This window comes from Pseudoliparis swirei, chromosome 14 (genome assembly GCF_029220125.1).
Source record: "Pseudoliparis swirei isolate HS2019 ecotype Mariana Trench chromosome 14, NWPU_hadal_v1, whole genome shotgun sequence".
Lineage (NCBI taxonomy): Eukaryota > Metazoa > Chordata > Actinopteri > Perciformes > Liparidae > Pseudoliparis > Pseudoliparis swirei.
In genome coordinates, this window is record NC_079401.1 from 7,035,674 (window position 1) to 7,055,603 (window position 19,930).

Genomic DNA, 19,930 nt, shown 5'->3' on the forward strand with positions numbered 1-19,930 from the left:
TAATACTAATAATAATAATAAATTATAATAATTTAACCTGCTGTAATAATAAAAAAAGAACACTTATTTTGCACTTTTATTTTCACTTTACACAAGCCTCAAGCCAAATGTCACCCACGAAAATATTTATACATATATATATATACACACACACACACACACACATACACATGACACTTCACTATACAGATACAGCGATGAGGGCTTTTATTTTGAAAAGCAGACACCGGAAGCTATCTCTAAACTCAACTTCCTCGGTGGAATTGACGTCCAAGACGTGTCTCCCCGTAAATGCGACGGTATGGAAGCTAACGTGAAGCTATCTCTTTAATATCCCAACACTCGCTGCCTTCCCGCGTCCTTAATCACCCGCGGACTTGTTTCCAGTCGGGGAATCTCGCGCGTCAGCCTCCAGAGGCGTCCGACCCGCAGCGGAAGAGGAGCGAGCCATGCTGCCGAGGAGCCAATGGATTGAGGTGCGGAAGGTAGCGTCGGGCTAGCCATGGAGGGAGCCAGCGGAGCCGGTGACTTTGTATTGTTCGCCTCCCGTTTCCGGCAAATGAGTTAATGTTATAAACGGCCACCGAACCAAAAAGTATTCAACTCGACGCTTTTTGTTGTTCGTGTTTTAGAAGCGCACGAGCGCGATGCTGCTGCGCACACGCCCTGAATATGTCAGCTGCCCTGCACATACCGCAGACACCCAGTTGGCTGTCATTGCATAGAGCCCCTTGTGCTCTCCGGCAGAGCTGATCTCTTCTCAGGCTGGACCGGGCCCTCATGCACTGAGCTAAACATGATAAAGGTGTAAAGTGTTTTTAAGAAAAAATCAGAAACCAGATTCGGACAGCTCCAGATTTGCTTTGATTTTTTTTTTACGCTGCAGTCAGTGTTGTCAGTGAGACCAGGAGGACATCTCCTCCTGGGTTTTATGGGAAACGGGGCCGGCTGCGGCAGGACTGCTGTAGGTCAGCGATGGGAGGATCGGTGTCTTGCTGCATCTCCCCCGGAGAGAGTCCCAAGATCTTTAGGCGGGAGGTGGAGCTGGAGGATTGCCCCATCACCACCGCGGAGGACGTGAGCGAGGACACCGGGACCTACCTGCAGCACATCAGCGACAGGGAGCTCCCAGACGGTGGGTGGTGATTCATTTGTTGGACTTACCCTTCCTAGCTCCACGATGGAGACTCCATCCGTAATGCGGTGCTCTTTCATACTTATTACAGAGCTGGCCCAAGAGTCCAACCCATCGGACCACCCCAGAGCCAGCACCCTCTTCCTCAACAAGTCGCAGACAGACGGTCTGTAGTCTTTCTCTGATACAAATGTCATGGTTTCATTTCTAAATCTCTAAAGTCATTCCCTTTTTCCCCATTTCAGTGCGCGAGAAAAGGAAAAGCAACTACTTGAATCACGCGGTGAGTGACACGCTCTACATTTCCTGCCAATAGTTTCAAATATTTATCCTCTCCGTTGTCGTCGCTCCCCCTCGACCAGATGTCCCCGGGGATTCTGACGAAAAAGTTCAGCTCCTGCTCTACAATATTCCTCGACGACAGCACGGTCAGCCAGCCCAACCTGAAGAGCACCATCAAATGGTGAGTGGCCCCGAACGCCTCGGCCTTCCGGGTCACCGCAGACCGGTCGTTTGCTTTTCGAGCGGGTCACGTGACGAGAGAAGGGTCGAGGCATCGTTTGAATTTACACCCAGCGGTTGACTGTTTCTCTGTGTCGGTTTCTCCCTGTTCCAGCGTCACGTTGGCCATCTACTACCACATAAAGAACAGGTAGGAGACGTTTGAAATACTCTTGATTTCACAAATGGCATCACCACAACATTTTGGAAACGCACACAAATAAAAACGGCGGGTTTCTGCCAGTCGTCGGTTCGTTACTTATGATATATGAATATTTCTGGATTCCTCAGGGTGTCTTTCTTCAACCTCTGTTGGTATCTTAATACAGTATTTACTTATTTGGTTATATTAGTCCTTTAATGCTCTAACACCGTCGTGTTTTGCCGCCGCAGGGATTCAAACCGCTCGGTGGAAATATTCGATGAGAAGCAGCACCCTCTGTCGGTGAGTAAAAAAATAAAATAAAACGAAGCCCGCCGTCACTGTTTCCCTTCTGTGCCGACCCGCCACCAAACGCCGGTGACCCCCCCCCCCCCCCCCCCTCTGCTCAACAGAGAGATAAGGTTCCGGACGACTACGCCGTGGTCGACCCCGAACACAAGCTCATCTACCGCTTCATACGGACGCTCTTCAGCAGCGCGCAGCTCACGGCCGAGTGCGCCATCGTCACCCTGGTGAGTCCACGAGACCCTCTCATCCCGACCGCTGCTGTGTGTGTGTGTGTGTGTGTGTGCGTGCGTTTCCCGTGTGTACCGACGTTCGCGTGCTCCGTCAGGTTTACCTGGAAAGGCTGTTGACGTATGCGGAGATGGACATCTGCCCTTGCAACTGGAAGCGCATTGTTCTCGGTGCCATCCTGCTGGCCTCCAAGGTGTGGGACGACCAGGCCGTGTGGAACGTCGACTACTGCCAGATCCTCAAAGAGATGACGGTGGAGGACATGTGAGTTCCGTCCGCTGACCCGAAGCCAATCGACGTTCCCCCGGTTGTTTTGTCGCTCACCGCTTCTTTTTTTTCTTCGTCTTCCCGCAGGAATGAGATGGAGCGTCACTTCCTGGAGCTGCTCCAGTTCAACATCAACGTCCCGGGCAGCGTCTACGCCAAGTATTACTTCGACCTGCGCTCGCTGGCGGACAACAACAACCTCAGCTTCCCTCTGGAGCCGCTGAGCAACAAGCGCGCCCAAAAGCTGGAGGTGAGTGCGCCGCGTCGGCACCGCTTTGTCGGAAGGCGGCGTCGCCGGGTGTCGTTAACGGCGTTGCTTGTCCGTGGTTGTGTCTGCAGGCCATCTCCAGGCTGTGCGAGGGCAAGTACAAGGACCTGGGTAAGCCGGGCGTGAGGAGGTCACTCAGCGTCGACAACATGGCCGGCATCAAGAGCTCCCAGGCGGTGCTGTCTTAGGTCCGCGGCGCAGCGGGGGGGCCGAGAGCGACGCCGCGGGGACGAGGCGCCGCGTCCAGGAAGTCGGACGGCATCCGACGAGAGGCGTCTCCAAAGTAGTTTACGATAGAGAAATAAAATCAAAAAATAAAATCGGTGGCTTAAAAAGTTTTCTTACCAAAATGTGAAACGACAACGCTTACCAAACCATCGCTCTAGTGTCACGAGTCCAGTTTCTCCGTGTTTTACAAAGAGCTTCAGCTAAATGCCTTTTAACGCATGATGATACGGTGAAATATTTTTGCAGACTAACTTCATTTTAGTTTTTAAATGGATGTGTAACTTTGAACTCAATCGGCTTGAAAACGCTTCCTGAAGTCACGCAAACTGAGGACTTCCTCTCTTTATTCTTCTCTCTCTCCACCAGCCGCCCCCCCCCCCCCCTCACCTTTATTCACACAGAAGGACCGCCTTGAGCTACCCTGTGGTGTGGTTCTGCACATGGACAAAGAGTAGACTTTGTTTTGCTTACTATGTAGGCCCCTATAGCTGTGAAATGTACAAGACTTTATTTAATTCAAATAAATCTCAGTCGCTGTTTAAAGTTGAAGCCGTTGGAGATGTCGTGGTGTTTTTCTTTTGTCTCTTTTCAAAGCCGACGCACCGCTTCACCTCTGCAGGGCGGTACTGCTCAAAGGGAACGGATAATTAATCGCTCTTTGCTTAATCATCTTTTGGAACAGGAACAAAATAAATTGATATTTCAAATCTGTTGGATTCAGGTACGAAGAGACAAACCACTGGGAGATCTACTAATATTGCTGTACCAGATCAGTGTGTTAAGCACTTTATAGCTATTGCAGCTCTTTTGCACATACGGTACATAGATATCTCTAAGCAGACAGAGCTTGAGTAAGAGAAATCCCCCCCCCCCACCCCAACATATTCAGCAGCAGTGAACATAATAGCATAGTCATGATCATAAAATTAGTCATGGTAATGTGACCGATCGTAACACCATCTGGCCTCAACGACTACCGACCGGTCGCCCTCACCTCCCATGTGATGAAGGTGCTGGAGAGGCTGGTCTTGGCCCACCTCCGGCCGCAGGTGAAATCGTCGCTGGACCCTCTGCAATTTGCTTACCAGCCTCATGTGGGAGTGGACGACGCCATCATCTACCTGCTGCAACGAGCTCAGTCGCACCTGGATGGAACCGGTGTCTCTGTGAGAGTCACTTTCTTTGACTTCTCCAGTGCATTTAACACCATCCAGCCACTGCTGCTGAGTGAGAAGCTGCGGGTGGTCGGTGTGGACGCGTCCACCATCTCCTGGATCACTGACTACCTCACAGGCAGACCACAGTTGGTCAGAATGGGCCGTGTGCTGTCTGGAACGGTGGTCAGTGATGTTGGAGCCCCACAGGGAACTGTTCTGTCTCCCTTCCTCTTCACCCTGTACACCAGTGACTTCCAGTACAACACGGAGTCATGCCATCTGCAGAAGTACTCTGATGACTCTGCAGTGGTCGGGTGTATTAGGGATGGACGGGAGGAGGAGTACAGGGCAGTGGTGAGTGACTTTGTAAAGTGGGCCGATGAGAACCACCTGCGGCTGAACGTGGCCAAGACCAGAGAGATGGTGGTGGACTTCAGGAGGAAGGCGACAGCTCCTACACCTCTGAGTGTCCTGGGAGTGGACGTGGACATGGTGGAGGAGTACAAGTACCTGGGCGTCTCCATCGACAGCCGACTGAACTGGAAGGCCAACATCAACGCTGTGTACAAGAAGGGGATGAGTCGACTTGCTCCTGAGAAAGCTTCGATCCTTCAACGTGTGCAGCAAGATGCTGGAGTTATTCTACCAGTCGGTTGTGGCCAGTGTGCTGCACTTTGCCATTGTCTGCTGGGGGAGCAGCATCGGAGCCGGTGACACCAGCCGTCTCAACAAACTGGTTAGGAAGGCTGGCTCCATCATCGGCTGCCAGCTGGAGCACCTGGAACAGGTGGTGGAGAGGAGGACGTTGAAGAAACGTGTGTCCATATTGGACAACCCGGACCACCCTCTCCACCACCTCCTACAGGGACAGAGGAGGACTTTCTCCAAACGTCTCCTCACGCTCCGCTGCCACAAGGTCAGATACAGGAGAACATTCCTGCCGACGGCTATGAGGCTCTATAACAGATCACCTCTTGCCAGATCCTAGTGCAATAACTGTAATAATAACTTAATATTTACACTATGTTGATCTGCACTTCACACATTTCATTTATTTACAGTACATACATACACACACATTTCATTTTTATTTACACTACACCCATACACACACTTTGCATTTTGCACACTGTCTATATTTAATATTTTTATATTAAATTTAATTTTACACTGCAGTCATTAGTATTGTATTGTGTATGCATATATGTTGTATATATATACATATATATTTTATTTTATATTTTACTTTGTATACTTTGCACAGTCATTGTATTATATTTGTTTGTGTGTGTGTATACATATATATACTTCATTTTATATTTTACTTGTATACTTCTATATCTTTCATCCCTGTTTTCTATATTTTATATTTTATTCTCGTGTGTTTAGTTTATTGGTGCTGCTACTGTGACGACAAATTTCCTCTTGGGGATTAATAAAGTATATATCTCTCTATCTAATAATATTGATGGTAGCAGGACAATGCAACGACAACGCATTAAAACATGCGAGGAAGAAGCAAAGTTATTAATAAGCATTAATAGGAGAGCAGCATGGTAATAAGTTACAATCTCATATTTTATATATATATCTTTAATCATCCACTTTAATGTGATATAGGTTTAGCAACTTTATGGTTTAATGTTGAGTGAAAGGCATTTTGTAGCTTTATTGAAATTTTCAGAATAGATCTTAAATGACGACATAGAACATGGTGAGCACCTCCAGAGCCATCTTCACAATGCAGGATATATACGGGGTAGGTGAGTCCACAGGTAAGTGAAGGGGAGACAAGTCCTCTGTCCTTCTCTTACTTCTTGTGGCAGTCGAGGACCGTGGTCTTCATGCACTTTACAGTCATGTGAAGGGTGCACTATAATGCAGCTGTAGGTGGTCCTGTCGTACGTGTGCTGCTGTTTTAGTGCAGAGCAGGAAGTGAACCACAGGGGGCCGCAGCTGTCTTATTCAGGTGGTGTTGCCAGGTAACCTATCCGCCAACGTATACCTATTGGGATGGATTGTAGATGTCTTCACGGAGGGGTTGGTGCTGAGCTAGATTCCGACACTTTTACCATCATGGAGCACGTCACGTTCTCCCAGGAAGAGGTCACGCTGGTGTTGGGGGGGTGCACAGCTCTGAAGTGTGATAGCCACCGGGCCTCTACTTTTTGAACACACCTCCTCTCCTTGGTTACGTTTCTTCTGTTTTACTTATTGGTCTCAAACCACTTGACAGCTTTCAGACACCACGCTCCCTCCAATAACTACACACATGCCATCTATTGCAGGGACGTGCGGTCAGGGGAGGCAGGTGAGGCTGCCTCACCTGTCATCATGACAAGTATAAAAACAAATAATGATAATATCACATTTATATGTGTCCGCTGATCTTTATCTATGACTAATTTCGAACATTTTTATAGTCAAAATTGCTTAATTTGCCAATTTCTTGTTCAAATACAGGATGAAACGAGAGATGCGGCAGCAACGAGTCGAGACTCACCTCTGATTGCGCAATCCATCACAAAACTGAGTTGATACATGCAATTGGCGCGTGCGTGTGTGAATAATGCTGATGAATAAGCTAGCCTTTAGGATGTATATGTTTGTAAATCTGACACTAAAGGAGTCAGTGCCTGATCACCAACCATGAACCTCACCGCACGTCACTGATCTATTGGTGAGCTTTTAGCATTTAGTACAGCTGGCCTGGAGCAGAAAGGGAACATTGAGAGCAGATGACAGACCTTTCCCTCACCCACAGGAAAAAGGGGAGGAGCCAAACAGATTATAAACGATCAAACCTGTGAGCAGGGGTATGGGGAAAATCAATCAAACCTGCATGGAGAGCTGAGAGAGAAGTTAGGCGACGATAGAGTCTCTAATTTTCAGTTTTCGCACACCTAGGCTAAGCTTAAAATAAGTTGTAGAATTAAACAAAGGGGGCACATAAGGAATACACCTGGCTGCAACCTCCAATGTCATGGAAACCCAGGAGCAACTTGGGAAATAAAGACTGGACCCGGCTTGGATCCCACCCGTGATCTCCGTTCCTATATTTGGATCCTGAAGATGAATCCCTGAAACAAACACACAGAACGTCACTCACACACAGACAGGGAGAACTGGATTTAAACGAGACAGTCACATCCTCCACAGACTAACGAGGCGCAGGTGGAAACAATGAGGGCGGGGCCTGCAATCAGACAGGAGGGCGGAACACGAGGTGGGAGGAGTCTGAAACGAGAGACCAGTTGAGTGACAGACCACACAACAGAAACAGACAGTGAACACAGAACTACCCGGAAGGCCTGGCTGTAACAGTTCCTGATGTATACGTTGTTATTTGACATTCGTGCTGTGAAAAGAGTGCAGATTTCTTGTTTTTGTCAATGGTACTTATACTGTATTTTGTGTGTGTTATATTTATTGATTTATTTCTGTGATTTTGAAGTCTCTGATTTGTAATACATTCGAACACCATCTGCTTCACTGCCACGTTTTTCATCACCAAATAGTGCTTTATGAACCTTATTTCGAAAACAGCGAATGGGTTTAAAGAAAAATCATTATTAGATTGGTGTTGTCTTCCACTGAATTCACACAAGTGTTAATTCACACAATTTCTCTCCTGTTGTAAGCCACGCCTACATGTCAAATGCACCAAAATACCCAAATAATTTGAAATAGTCCTCTCTAATCTTCACCATTTTTGTCGTATACGTCATTTAATTCCCTTTCTGAGCTGCTCCTGTATTTGTAGCATTGCAGTACCCATTTGTGACCACACGGAGGCAGTGCTGCAGTATGCGAACGGTAAATGCGCGTGTTAATGCGACATCCTCCCGAGCTCTGGTGCCTGACTGCAGGATGGAGATGGACCTAAGCAGGCCCGTTTCATCCCTGAGCATCACTCACAGCATCACGCACGGGGCCCTAAAACAACAACGTGTTAGATACTACTGCCTTTGTACAATGTCTATACCTGAAGCTATAGAATTACCCGATGGGAGAAGACATGGTGGAAAGTACATCTGACGATGAGAAGCAATTCCTTGACGCACATGTTTGTGAGAAAGTGTCTGCAGTGTGTGTTGGTGTGTGTGTGTGTGTGTCGCCCTCAGTGTGCACCTAAATGGCGTACAGCTCATAATATCAGTACAGGTACATGAAAACTGTCATGAGGAGAAATGGATAGTGTGTGTGTGTGTGTTTGTGTGTGAATCCTGTCGGGATCACAGTGTCAGTGCAGCTTCATTAATCTCTCAGCATCGTGGGACTTGTCTGAACTCTAAAAGAGGCTGTAGAGAACAACCCCCCCCCCCCCTCTTTCTCGGGAGTCACTCCGTTTACCCTCTGCACACCCGGGTCACTCCTCATATCACACACTCTTCAACTGCACAACGTCAAACCCTCCAGTACAGGCCGAAAAAATACGGGACTGACGCTGCAGAGTGTGTGTGCATATCTGTCCACGCATAAGGAGTGATACAGGAGGTGAGCGGTGCATATTAGACAGCGAGGCTCTACCGGCAGTATGTGGGTCATACTGAATACGCAGCAAAAAGGCAAAACTGCCACCGCTACTGTATCATAAATATTTTTTTCACCTCAATAATGCAGAGGAAAGCACATATACTGATTACACGACAACACATACCGCTGTACATACCTCAGGACTCCCACGTAGGGATAAGATTCTACAGCCACAGGACAATGTTTACCTTTTAATACAAACTTATATGTCTTTCAATGTCACGCCTGCTCCAAAACAACGACAGGACCTGTCGCAGCTTCGCATATGATGGCCGACAAGGTGGGATTCACACCGACACATCAGCGGCTGCAGTCGTCCCCAAAATCGTGACGGCGGGCCAATCGGATCGATAAAATCCCCCGTTCCCCCCCCCATTTTCAAGCGTTGCCCTCTGCTCCGCAGACGGGGTCCCGAGTGGATTCACCACCGACGGAAACAAAAAGTTCCCCGTGCGAAAGATGAATGGGAAAATAAATGCCACTTCTGATTCAATGAGTCCGGGAGGATGTAACGCGTCGGGTTTCCATGCCGCTCGGATCCACCAGCTAGTCCCACGAAAAGAAAGACAAAAAAGGATTCTCACTCTGAGAACAATGACGGCTTTGTTTGATGCCAAACAAACATCAAAGTGTGGCTCTGGTGTCAAATGCTTTTAGTTGGTGTCCGATGAGAAGAGGAGCCGGCCTCATTTACTGACGGTCACTTTGTGATGTCCAGATGCACTTTGACCTTTTAATGGGAGAAGGTTTCTGCTCACCATAGTCGGCACAGGAGGTCGTTGGTCGTGTAGTCGGCATGTGGCATACAGAACTGGTAATCCACATCCGTCATGTCTCTATTTATATGATGTTTAGAAATTAGCCCAATCTGTTGAGGATTTTCGCCTCCCTCTTGTTCCCCGTATTCTATAAATTGGCGTTGGACGGGAGGCCGGTGGAGACGGGTTGTTAATGTTCGCTCGGCAGATGAATCGGAGTGATGATGACGAGTGATTAATGGGCTACAAAGCCCGGCTGCTGTGCAGCGCTGGCACACGGCAGACGTGTGTGTGTGTGTGTGTGTGTGTGGAGGTTAAAGGGGCAGCTCATAGTTTGCTTATCTCGATCAGTTTATTCCTTGTGCATGTGAGAAGGAAGTCTACGTCAACCTGCGTCATGTCTTCAGGGCTTTTAAACGGCAGAAAGGAGTGAAACAAATGTGGGTGTTTATCAGGTAGAGGGGCGCTCCAACAAAAGACTGCAGTGATGCATTATGGGAACTGTAGGATCTGCTGTTTTTTGCATTTAACTATTTTTTGTGTGCAAACCCCCCCAAAAAAATGAATTTCGTTTTCTGTTCTGTTCTCTATCCTGCGGGCGTTTAGCAGGTTTCCACCACCTCGGTTTTGCGCATTACAACAACACTCTAGCCGGAGCTTAGTGTCGTCAGCTTGGTGCTGTTGGTTCATTCTCCTTCAAAACAATCCATCTCATATTCGTTGAGGTATTCCAATCTGGACCAAAGTGGTGGAACGAGCGTCCAGCTCGGCCTGAATGGATTACTATGGATTCTTTTTTTGTGGTTAATCTATTTTATTTTCATTTTACAACAGACATTTAAAGCACTGGGCCCCTCGGGTCTGGGGGGGGGGCACCAGAACCCCCCCCCCCCCCCCATGCTCACTGCAGGACAGAATCAAAGCCACCATGGATCTTTTTGTTGACCTTCATGATCAAGCAACTGTACGGCAGCCTGATTCCTCAGCCGGGAGAGTGATACTAATAAAGCTAATGGAGCAAACGAGAGTGCGGGGGATGATGGGGGAGGAGCCGGCGATGCATAGGTTCCCCTTTCAATCTCCTTTGTGAGGCGCGGAGACCGCATGTATGCGACTTCCCGTCAGCTCTCTCTTATTCCTGTCGCTCCTCTCCCGCTCTCTCTTCTTTCATGTCGGCATAATCCTCTTTCGTTCATACTCTCTGCTTTTTAATCGGGATAATTAGGCTTAAACTTAGACTCGCCGTTCCTCTTCCGACGAGAAGACGGTGGAATACCCTAAATAATGCCTCTATTGTCGCAGGGTGATCATAGAAAACTATTTTAACGGTTTTATTTTTCTGAGGTTGAAAATAAGACAGTGAGGCGCACGATGCTTTCGGTGGTCCTGATGTTGAGCTAGAGCTCCGCGGTAGGAAAGGAGATGAGGATGCTGCATCACTTCTACCTTGACTCTTCTCCCCTGATGACCTTGAATCATCAGAAGTGGAGGTATATTATAATATCTGCCTTTTTTAGAAAAAAAATTGGGGGATTTTTCAAAGAATATAGGTATAAAAAAAAATTACAAGTAAAATGATGATGATTTGCCCGTTGATCTCGGGCCAAAATCTGATTCTTATTCCTGCGACCGACATTTGGCTGAAATCTGTAGCGTCTGACCGACGCGTGGTCACCGTCGCTGCCGGAGGTGAAATGAAGTTCAATTACTTTATTACTGTATGATTGTATAACCCAGTATATTTATTGAATATAGCTTTCGCCCTGCAAATCAAATAAACATGTCAAAAACCGCAGCCGACCACTCCGACTCCCGCCCCGTCGCTCGCTCTCTCCTCCCCAAAATCAAAATCCCCGAAATGATCCCTTCCCAGTTCCACTTGTTTTCCGAGACATAAATACAACTCAATGGGAGGACTTCAGAGAGACATTTCTCTTTTTGTGTTGCAGTGCAGCATTGCCCAACTGCTCAGCCGCCGCAGTAACGGTTAACAGGATTAGGCATGGCTTACATAAACATCTCCCATGGCAACAGTGCACCGGGCGCCAGGCGAAGGCAGGGAGAGGAGCCGTCAACGGGGGAAAAAAAACCTCCTCATCGGTCCGTCGGCTGAGTGTCGGCCGGCATTGCTCATTGCTCATTGCTCATTGCTCATTGCTCACTGCCTCTCACGGCTCCGGAGGCGAGTCGAGGGAGCAGCGTGGCCGGAAGAGGGACGGACCAGCATTTGGCATTTTCACTTATTCTGTCCTGCGTAACTGGCTGTTCAGGCAGCGTAGAACTCGAACGCAGCACTATATTTATTTAACTAAGAACTTAGCTTTACAATCAATAAAGTGGGAGTTGATGCTGACACATACAATGAATAGCCCTCGCCGCCACAAATAGGCCCACGTTCAGGCTTAAGGAGTATCTTTGCGGTGTTCCTCGGTGATGATACATTTTGTAAAGTCTATAGTCTATGAACGTTTAGTCTCCAGTATTTGATGAGAATTGATTAATCTTTAAATATTCATGAGGGCGAACTCCTTTCTGTTCCTTTTTTTTAATTGAGTAGCTCCTCGTTTCAGTCAGCGACTCCAAACTGTTGATTTAAATTGAGTTTTTCTTTAAATGCAACCGTCACATTCACTCCATCAAAATCAATCTAATGAAGTGTGTGCTGATAGCGCTCTTTTATTCAACCGCGGTGTGCTTACCGAGACGGTAACGGGGGAATCGGTGGAACAGAATAGGGTCCTCTTGTATTTCAGTTCAGGCTATAAGTTGCGATTAAAATGCCGAAAGAGGTTTATATAATGTTAAATCTATGAAAATTATACCAGCCTGGTAATATCAGCTGGTAACTGCAACCCTGTCCTGAATAGGTGGATGCATAATGTGACAACATTTTTCACTCTTTGTTTCATTGCAGCCATTTGCTAAAATCAAAAAGTTCATTTTATTTCTCATTAATGTTCACTCGGCACCCCATCTTGACGGATACAAACTGAAATGTAGAAATTGTTGCAAATTTATTAAAAAAGAAAAACTGAAATATCCCATACTTTCCGTACCCACTGTATATCCATGTTTCTGTGTTCCGGAGTCCTGTGGTTGCGGGTGTTTTGTTTTGCCGGCCAGCAGGTGATAAAGACTTAAGTTGATTACAATAAATGACGGGTTTCTCTCTCGCGTTGGCCCGAGGAAGATCTTTGCAGATGGAAAGCGTTTCCTCGAAAGAGAAACCGTTCGTGGAGCAGTACCCAGGGTCAACAACGAGGTGACAACACGGACATCTTTCCTCCTTCACCGTGACCATCTCGGCGTCCCCGTTTCCCTGTAGCCGTCTCCCTTCCTCCACCTCCACTCCGCTGTTAATTTGAGCCGTCCTCTCTCGGTGTGGCGGCCTCTGTTTCTCCGTCCCTTTCGCTCTGTCCAACCTCTCCCTTTTGTCCCTCACCCCTCCCTCTGTTCTCTCTACCTTTCAGCAGAGATAAGGAGATTTAGGAGATCCCAGTCGTCTGATGCCTGACGATTGGGATGTGTGTTTGTTTTTTCCCCCGTCCATTTCCCGAATGTTCTTATTTGCTTAAGAAGCCGTCCGACTTCATTGTCGCTGTGTGAATGTAATGTTACTCACTGTGACAGTTTAGTATCGGCCGTATCCAGCATGTCCTCTTTCTCTCACGTCGACAGTACTTTGCTCTTTCTCACTCGATGGCCACGGTGAACTTGTTGTGAAATAAAATTCAGGGTCTGTGCGCACCTTGGCTTTCAAGTCCTTTGTGTGTTGTGCACAAGCTTGAGTGCTTTTATTGTGTCAGTAGCGAGGATGGATGACTGAATGGGCTGACTGGGCACTGGTCCAGGGGCCCAACTGTCCTTCACCTATAAAATGTGACTCAAAGAGACACAAAAAGACTGTAAAGAGACTCAGAAGGACCACAAAGAGACACAAAACGACCACAAAGAGAAATACAATGCCCACAGAGACACAAAACAAGGACACACATATTTTATTTCACCATGTAGACACACAAAACAACTAAATGTAGACATGAAATGACAACAAAGAGATGCAACACAACCACAGAGACTCAAAGGGACATAATTAACCTTGAAGAGACAATATATGACTACAAAGATAAAAAATACAACTGCAAAGACACACAAGGACAACAAAGGAACACAAAACAACTGCAGAGACACAATGACTTCAAAGAGACACAACAACATAGAGATGCGTAAAGACTGCAAAGAGACGCTATACAACACCAAAAAGAGGCGAAACAACTATAAAGTGTGTGTCCGTTCCATCTTATAATCCGCCCATGGTCAGTAGTGTTCATGATCACAATTCATCCCTGAATAAATTGGGTTAATCGCTTTTCTTGCTCTGCCTGGTCTCGTACAGTCCGAGATGTTGCGTGATTATCCACAAGATGCTCGGCTTCCACGCTCGTCCTCTCCCTTCGGTCTCGTGGTTGTTTTCTCTCCTCTTCATGCCGAGCGCTGCTCATTGCTCCCCTCCTGACGTCACATTGCCGAGTCTCGCTTCAAGCACACTGTGGATTGTAGTCGGACTGTCACTTTGTCTCACACAACAAAGTCTCAGCAGCCAGTATTCAAATCCAAGGCTGCGATTAGTGATAAATGTGTATCATTAGACTAAGTAAGGGCCCGTAGTCGTTGTATTGATTTCTTTGCTCATTTAAGGAATTAAAGGGTATGCAGCAGACAGGACCGGGGTTTCTCTGGAAAAGGTCCCGCATTCAAGGGAGAGAAACTCACTTTCCTGCATGTGCTCACAGTTATATTGTGTACAATATTGTGAGTAAGATGTGCACCGTGTGTAATAAGTGATCTAATTTAACCTTTTTTTGGTGAATATAAATGAATGATTTCTTTGGAGAACACCTATATACAGTGTATATATATATTTCTGTGGAGGCTCGTTTTCTTTTTATTTGTGCTGTGCCACTCAGAGTAAATCAATCGCAGCAGTAAATATGTCTCTCTGACATTGTCCTATTTATTGTCGCCGCCGCCTCTGAAGGGAGAGCGTATGATCGGAACACTGTGTTCACCTTGAGATGTCTTCCCTGCCTCCGGTGTGTTTTGTCGACCACGAGGGGGTCTTTAACCTACATAGGTAGCGACATGATCGGGGCTAAATGCATGCCACAAAACCTGACTGGAGAACAGCCAAGTCAGCAGCAGGGACATGACCTATGGCTGGATGTTCGGACAGGGGGCGGGGGGTGGGGATGGATGGCTTCCCTCGGGCTCTTTTCTGAGCTCGTCCCAAATGAAAATGGCCACAATCCCGCTGCTGTGTTCCAGGCATGCATCCTGTGATGACCAGGAGGAGAACAATGCATTAGATCTGATAGAATGTGAGGATTTGCCTGCTTTAATGCACCGTTAGGCTCATTTCGTTGCTTTTGGGCAGCTTTGTAGACGACAGTGGAAAGGTCTTTTATATGATTTGAAGCAGAATTAATCTAGTTGTGAAGAAGCTAAACAAATCTAAAAGTCCCCTTTGTGACCTCGACAGCCTTTGCATCTCACTGTCTGTGTTTCAGCTCTTGTCCGTTCCACAAAAGCCAAACCGGAATCGACCTTCTCCCTCTCGCCCGTGGCTGGAGAAGGTGAAAGCGGCGCGGTGCGAATGATTTAAAGGAACGGAGGGGAGAGTCGGGGGTCGATTCTAATTTGGCCTCGGACTTGCGGCTGATTGCTGATAACGGTGCTGTTGAGTCGCATTACGCTGCTGTCGTCTGGCTGATACCTGATTGCAGCTTATCCGGGGGCATTTACATCACTGATTGCCATTCTGCGGCTGAACCCAGATCAGCCGTCCTCATCCCGACCGTGAGACGGGGAACGTGACGGCAGAACCCACGGAATTATTGATAATAATAAAATGATGTCAAAGCGCAAAACGTCAATGAGAATGCACATATATTTTTCAATTAAACATCGAAATGCAAGAGCGACAGAAGCTAAACCGGAGTTTGATTTCAACATGTCTTCTTTGTAGTCTTGTTCCCAAAATCTCAGCAATTGCTCCTTTAGAAATTACTAAAACAATCATCCTAATCTGGGATAATCCGTTGAAAAAAAAAAAAAACCTACACCTTGACATTTAGCAAATAGAAATAAAAGCCACGTCGTCGCTGATGTCCTGAGGGAGTGTAGATCCACTTCTCTGTCAACAGCACCATCATCACCTCGTCCCTCCGGTCTTCTCTTTTCTCTTGGGGTCGGTGGAAAGGTTGGAAGTCGCCATGTGTGTGTGTGTGTGTGTGTGTGTGTGTGTGTGTGTGTGTTTGGGGGAAGGGAGCAGACATCACTGGATAACTGAGTTTTCCTTGGCAGCAGGCCCCAGAAGTGTCACCGCTCATAGCGCTCCACTCCTAAGCGCATCCAAGAGCTCCCATAAAGAGGAACCTGTCACCTGCAGGAGTTGGACTACTTAGAAGTGTCATAGAAAAATACAAAATAAATATCTTGCCTTTCTTTCATTCTTGAGCCCTAATTATTTGAAAACACATGGATGATTGGGATAATAAAATGTAGCTGCAGACGGTTAAAATAGTGACTAATTTGGAGATCACTGAAGTCCAGTGATCCGGTGTCATTGAGAATCACTGATCAAATCGCTGTCACTTAATAGACTGACTCATTGATCACAGGCCACAAGGGTCACCTCTGTCTCTGTGGTGCTTTCTCTTGGATTAGATGTGACGAAGAGGAAAATTTCTGAAACAACGAGGTGTCGTCATTATTATGTAATATGTATGGCGTCCTGCACCCAGGAGTAGTGGCCGGCATGCCTTTAATGCAAGTGCGTGAGATGCTTGTATGCTTGTGAGATGCTTGTATTCTGTGTGCTTCAATCATCTGAAGTTTTTGGGATTGGTATGCGTCTCAAATGAGTTGAATTGAAATCTGTCGGATGGACAAAGAGGGTATACGGAGACCAACCGCTATCTTCTGTTATTACCTTCGCATTTTCAATGCGAAGGTAATGTTTTGATCGCCGTGTATTTATTTATTTATTTGTATGCGTGTTATTCGCATAACATAACAAGTTTTAAACCGAATCGCATGAAATTTGGTGGGATGATTGGTTATTATCCGGGGAGCATTTGATTAGATTTTGGGATCAATCTGGTCAAAGGTCAAGGTCAAGGTCGTGGATAGGTCAAAATCTTCTTTTTACCATAGCACGGTCAATTTCTATCCAATTGGCATGCAACTAACGCCAACATGTTCATAATTCAATGCCCAATATTGTGATATGCGAAGGTATGCGCTCTACCGAGTGCCCATTCTAGTTTGCTGCTGTAAAGAGTGAGGCTAATACAAATGCGATGAGAGAAGGGCAAAAAGGGATGCCGAGGAGAAAGTGAAAAAGAAGGGAATATCAGGGCGAGTGGGAGAGAAGTGGAGGCGGATGAGTCTTCCTGTGAGTGAATGATGAGGTGTGTGATGGGACCTAATCTGCTGTCTGCTCGGTCCAGTGCACACGCTGTGCTCTGCATGCGAATGGGACGCTGGTGCAGAGAACTAAACCCTGCACCTCCTCCCGGGCCTCTTGCAGGTTGCATTGCAGGCCTGCAAACCGGGGCGGGGAGCTGCTTCTCGTCTTTATTTTTGTCCGGGACGGACTTCTTCACACACGGGACACCTATTCCTTCTGTCTCGTGTCCCTCGAACGCGTCATGGAATCCTCCGCTGTGTGTTTCAAATGCAGTGATTCACTTTGGAGAAAGTCACGGACGAGAAGCTTCGCGCTAACTTAGCTTAGCATAAAGACCGGGAACACTCGTTCAGTCCCCGACGGCTCGCCAATTAACATGTTGCACATCGTTTGTGTCATTAGCACAAACACAAGTGTAGAAGCGTGAATGTGCCGCTTTGCAAGGCTTTGCCGCTTCCCGCTGGTTGCCTGGCAACTGGCCCTGACCGGGAGAATTTGGCACATAACCCCTCATAAAAAAACAAATGGTTTTGCACTTGTTTTTTTTTTATGGATGAAACACAAAGTTTATTCGTGAGATTTAGAGGTAATGTGGACATTTTTTGGGGAAAGAGCCAAGCTAGCAGTTACTCCAGTGTTGCCAATGTTTATGCTAAGCTAAGTAAACCAGCTGCCAATGGTCTCCTCCCACTCGTCACAAGGAAGAGAATGCGTGTATTTACAAAATTGATAAACTGTTCCTTTAAATACAGCTGGGACGGCATTATTAAATTCTCTTTTTCCCATACGGCTGTGCTGACGTGGTAAAAGTGATGTAGTAAGACTTTTATTACTCCCAGAATGGAAATTAGAAGAACTCAAACATGACAAATAGACACTGATACACACACATAGCATCAGATGGCCAAACAGGAAGTCCTCAACACGTGTGCGTCTGTGTCTGTGTGTGTGTGTGTAATCTCATCAAACTGGGAACTAATTTGTTGATCCCTCCTTTGAATCAACACGATCGATTAATGCAAGATTCATGACCACCTTGGCAGAGAAAAGTAGAAATAATCGTTCCTCAGATTGTGTTTGCGCATCATGAAAAATTCACGTAACCTTGCTCTGAGCAAATGAACACACAGGAGCTGTGAGCGTGAACCTCAGCTTCTCACGACGATCAACATCAAACAACATTAAGGGGCCGAATTTAATTCCAAACGGCGCTTATATTTGGACAGGAGGGTAAACGGCCAACGTGGATAAATATTGACAGACGGTGTTGGATGAAGAGGACGAAGAGCCAACAGTGTCCCTGTTGTCGTGCATTGCAAAAAAAAAAAACATGGATATCTTCTGATCCTGCTGCAGATGACGGGGGGGGAAAGTCATTGAGGGAGAAGTTTTTCTGGCAGCCGCCACTTCTTCACGGTGATTTCCAGTCAAACGGAGAGGCGGCGTGACAGGCCAGTCGATAAGTCAGCAGTGGTTATGCAAGTTGCTTATGCCGAATGAGAAAGGTCAGCGCGTTGCCAAGAGAGTGGGACACGAGCCCAGTCTCACACTGAGATGTACAGAACACACTGCTGTAGAGAACGGTGCGGCACGAGAGCGCGTTTCCTCAGTCGGTATCGCTGGTGAGAATGGACGCCGAGGGCGATATCGTCAACAAACTCTTCCCTTTTTATTCACAACAAACGTTGCGTCAATGTGGCCTGTTTCACATGGTCGTCTCACGCGCTTTATGTTTGTTGCCACAATGAGGCACACTGTTCGCTTTCAATTTATTTTTTGGTGGCCCGTGTGTCGACACGTTTTTTCTTTCTTTCTACGGAGATGCCACTTTGCATCGACGTCGTACAGCTCGGCCGTCGTCGTAGACGGTGGCCTCGGCGGACCGGAATGCGATGCGGCCTTATTGCGTGAAGGTCGGCTCGCTGAATGCCCATCATCTCAAAAATGTTTTTAAAAAAAGTGCGACCCCCATTCTTGAGGACATTAAAAGGCATTCCGGTAAATGTAGGATTTGCTACAGCGACGCAGGAAGGTTTTGCCGTCGGAATCGAGAGTGGAAGGATTCCGTTCAGCAGTGGTCAGAAGCGTTGCGCAACACGGATTGATGAATTTGCACCAAATGCATTTTGTTCTGAATATCTGCAAATGCATCAAATGCTTTTTACCAAGGGAGCCATTGATTGCGTCTCATGCGCCGTTCATACACCGACACGTGCACTGAATGCAGATTTCAGGTCCTATGATGTTGATGATGATGATGATGATGATACGAAGAGCAGCTCACTGACGGGAGCAGTTCTGTCAGAAGATATTTTTTACTGTTGGTGCCCAACGTGTTTCCATAAGACCAAACCATTTGTGTTATGTTCCCCCAAACACACACACACACACTCCCCCTCGGGCTAAGCTAGCGTTGGTTGACAGAACAGCATCCTCTCCACACTTTATCTCCCTCGCTCATTGCTTTGATGTGTTGTGATTGCGGTGGTGTGCATGGTGGGCGGGGCTGGGGGATTGAGGAGGAGGAGGAGGAGGAGGAGGAGATGGAGGGGGGTTGTGTGTGTGTGTGTGTGTGGGGGGGGGGGGGGGGTTAGCAGAGAAAAGCGTTCTGCAGTGAAATTGTGCTGCCACTGAAGCGTAGAGAGACTGCAGCACAGTGAACGAGCCTGTGCACCACCTGCAGTCGTGTGTGTGTGTGTGTGTGTGTTGGAGAGAGGGAAATATTCACCCAAGACGCAATGATTAAACACCCCGCTCCTTTCCTCTTCTGTCATCCTCTCTCCTTTCCTTCTCTCCTCCCTCCTTCTCTCCCTTCGACCCAATTCTCCAACACACGCTGCAACCATCTCACCCGCCGTGTGTCCGCCGTGCACCGTGACGGCTGCTGCGTGTCCGTTGGTGTGCATATGGTGCGCATGCTGGTGTGTGTA

The 19,930-nt window shown here is 47.2% G+C and overlaps 1 protein-coding gene across 2 annotated transcripts; it reads left to right on the forward strand.

The window, feature by feature from the left end:
* The first annotated feature begins 278 nt into the window (after positions 1–278).
* Positions 279–3,627, forward strand: LOC130204273 (cyclin-Y-like protein 1). Of its 2 annotated transcripts, XM_056430866.1 has the most exons (11): positions 279–476; positions 633–1,135; positions 1,227–1,301; positions 1,381–1,418; positions 1,498–1,598; positions 1,752–1,787; positions 2,030–2,081; positions 2,192–2,311; positions 2,413–2,579; positions 2,670–2,832; positions 2,922–3,627. In XM_056430866.1, the coding sequence occupies exons 2-11, from the start codon at positions 976–978 to the stop codon at positions 3,036–3,038; spliced, it is 1,029 nt and encodes a 342-aa protein (XP_056286841.1). In that variant the 5' UTR covers positions 279–476; positions 633–975; the 3' UTR covers positions 3,039–3,627. The 2 variants fall into 2 exon arrangements, with proteins under 2 accessions (XP_056286841.1, XP_056286840.1); XM_056430865.1 differs by having other exon boundaries at positions 279–1,135.
* The last annotated feature ends 16,303 nt before the right edge of the window (positions 3,628–19,930 follow it).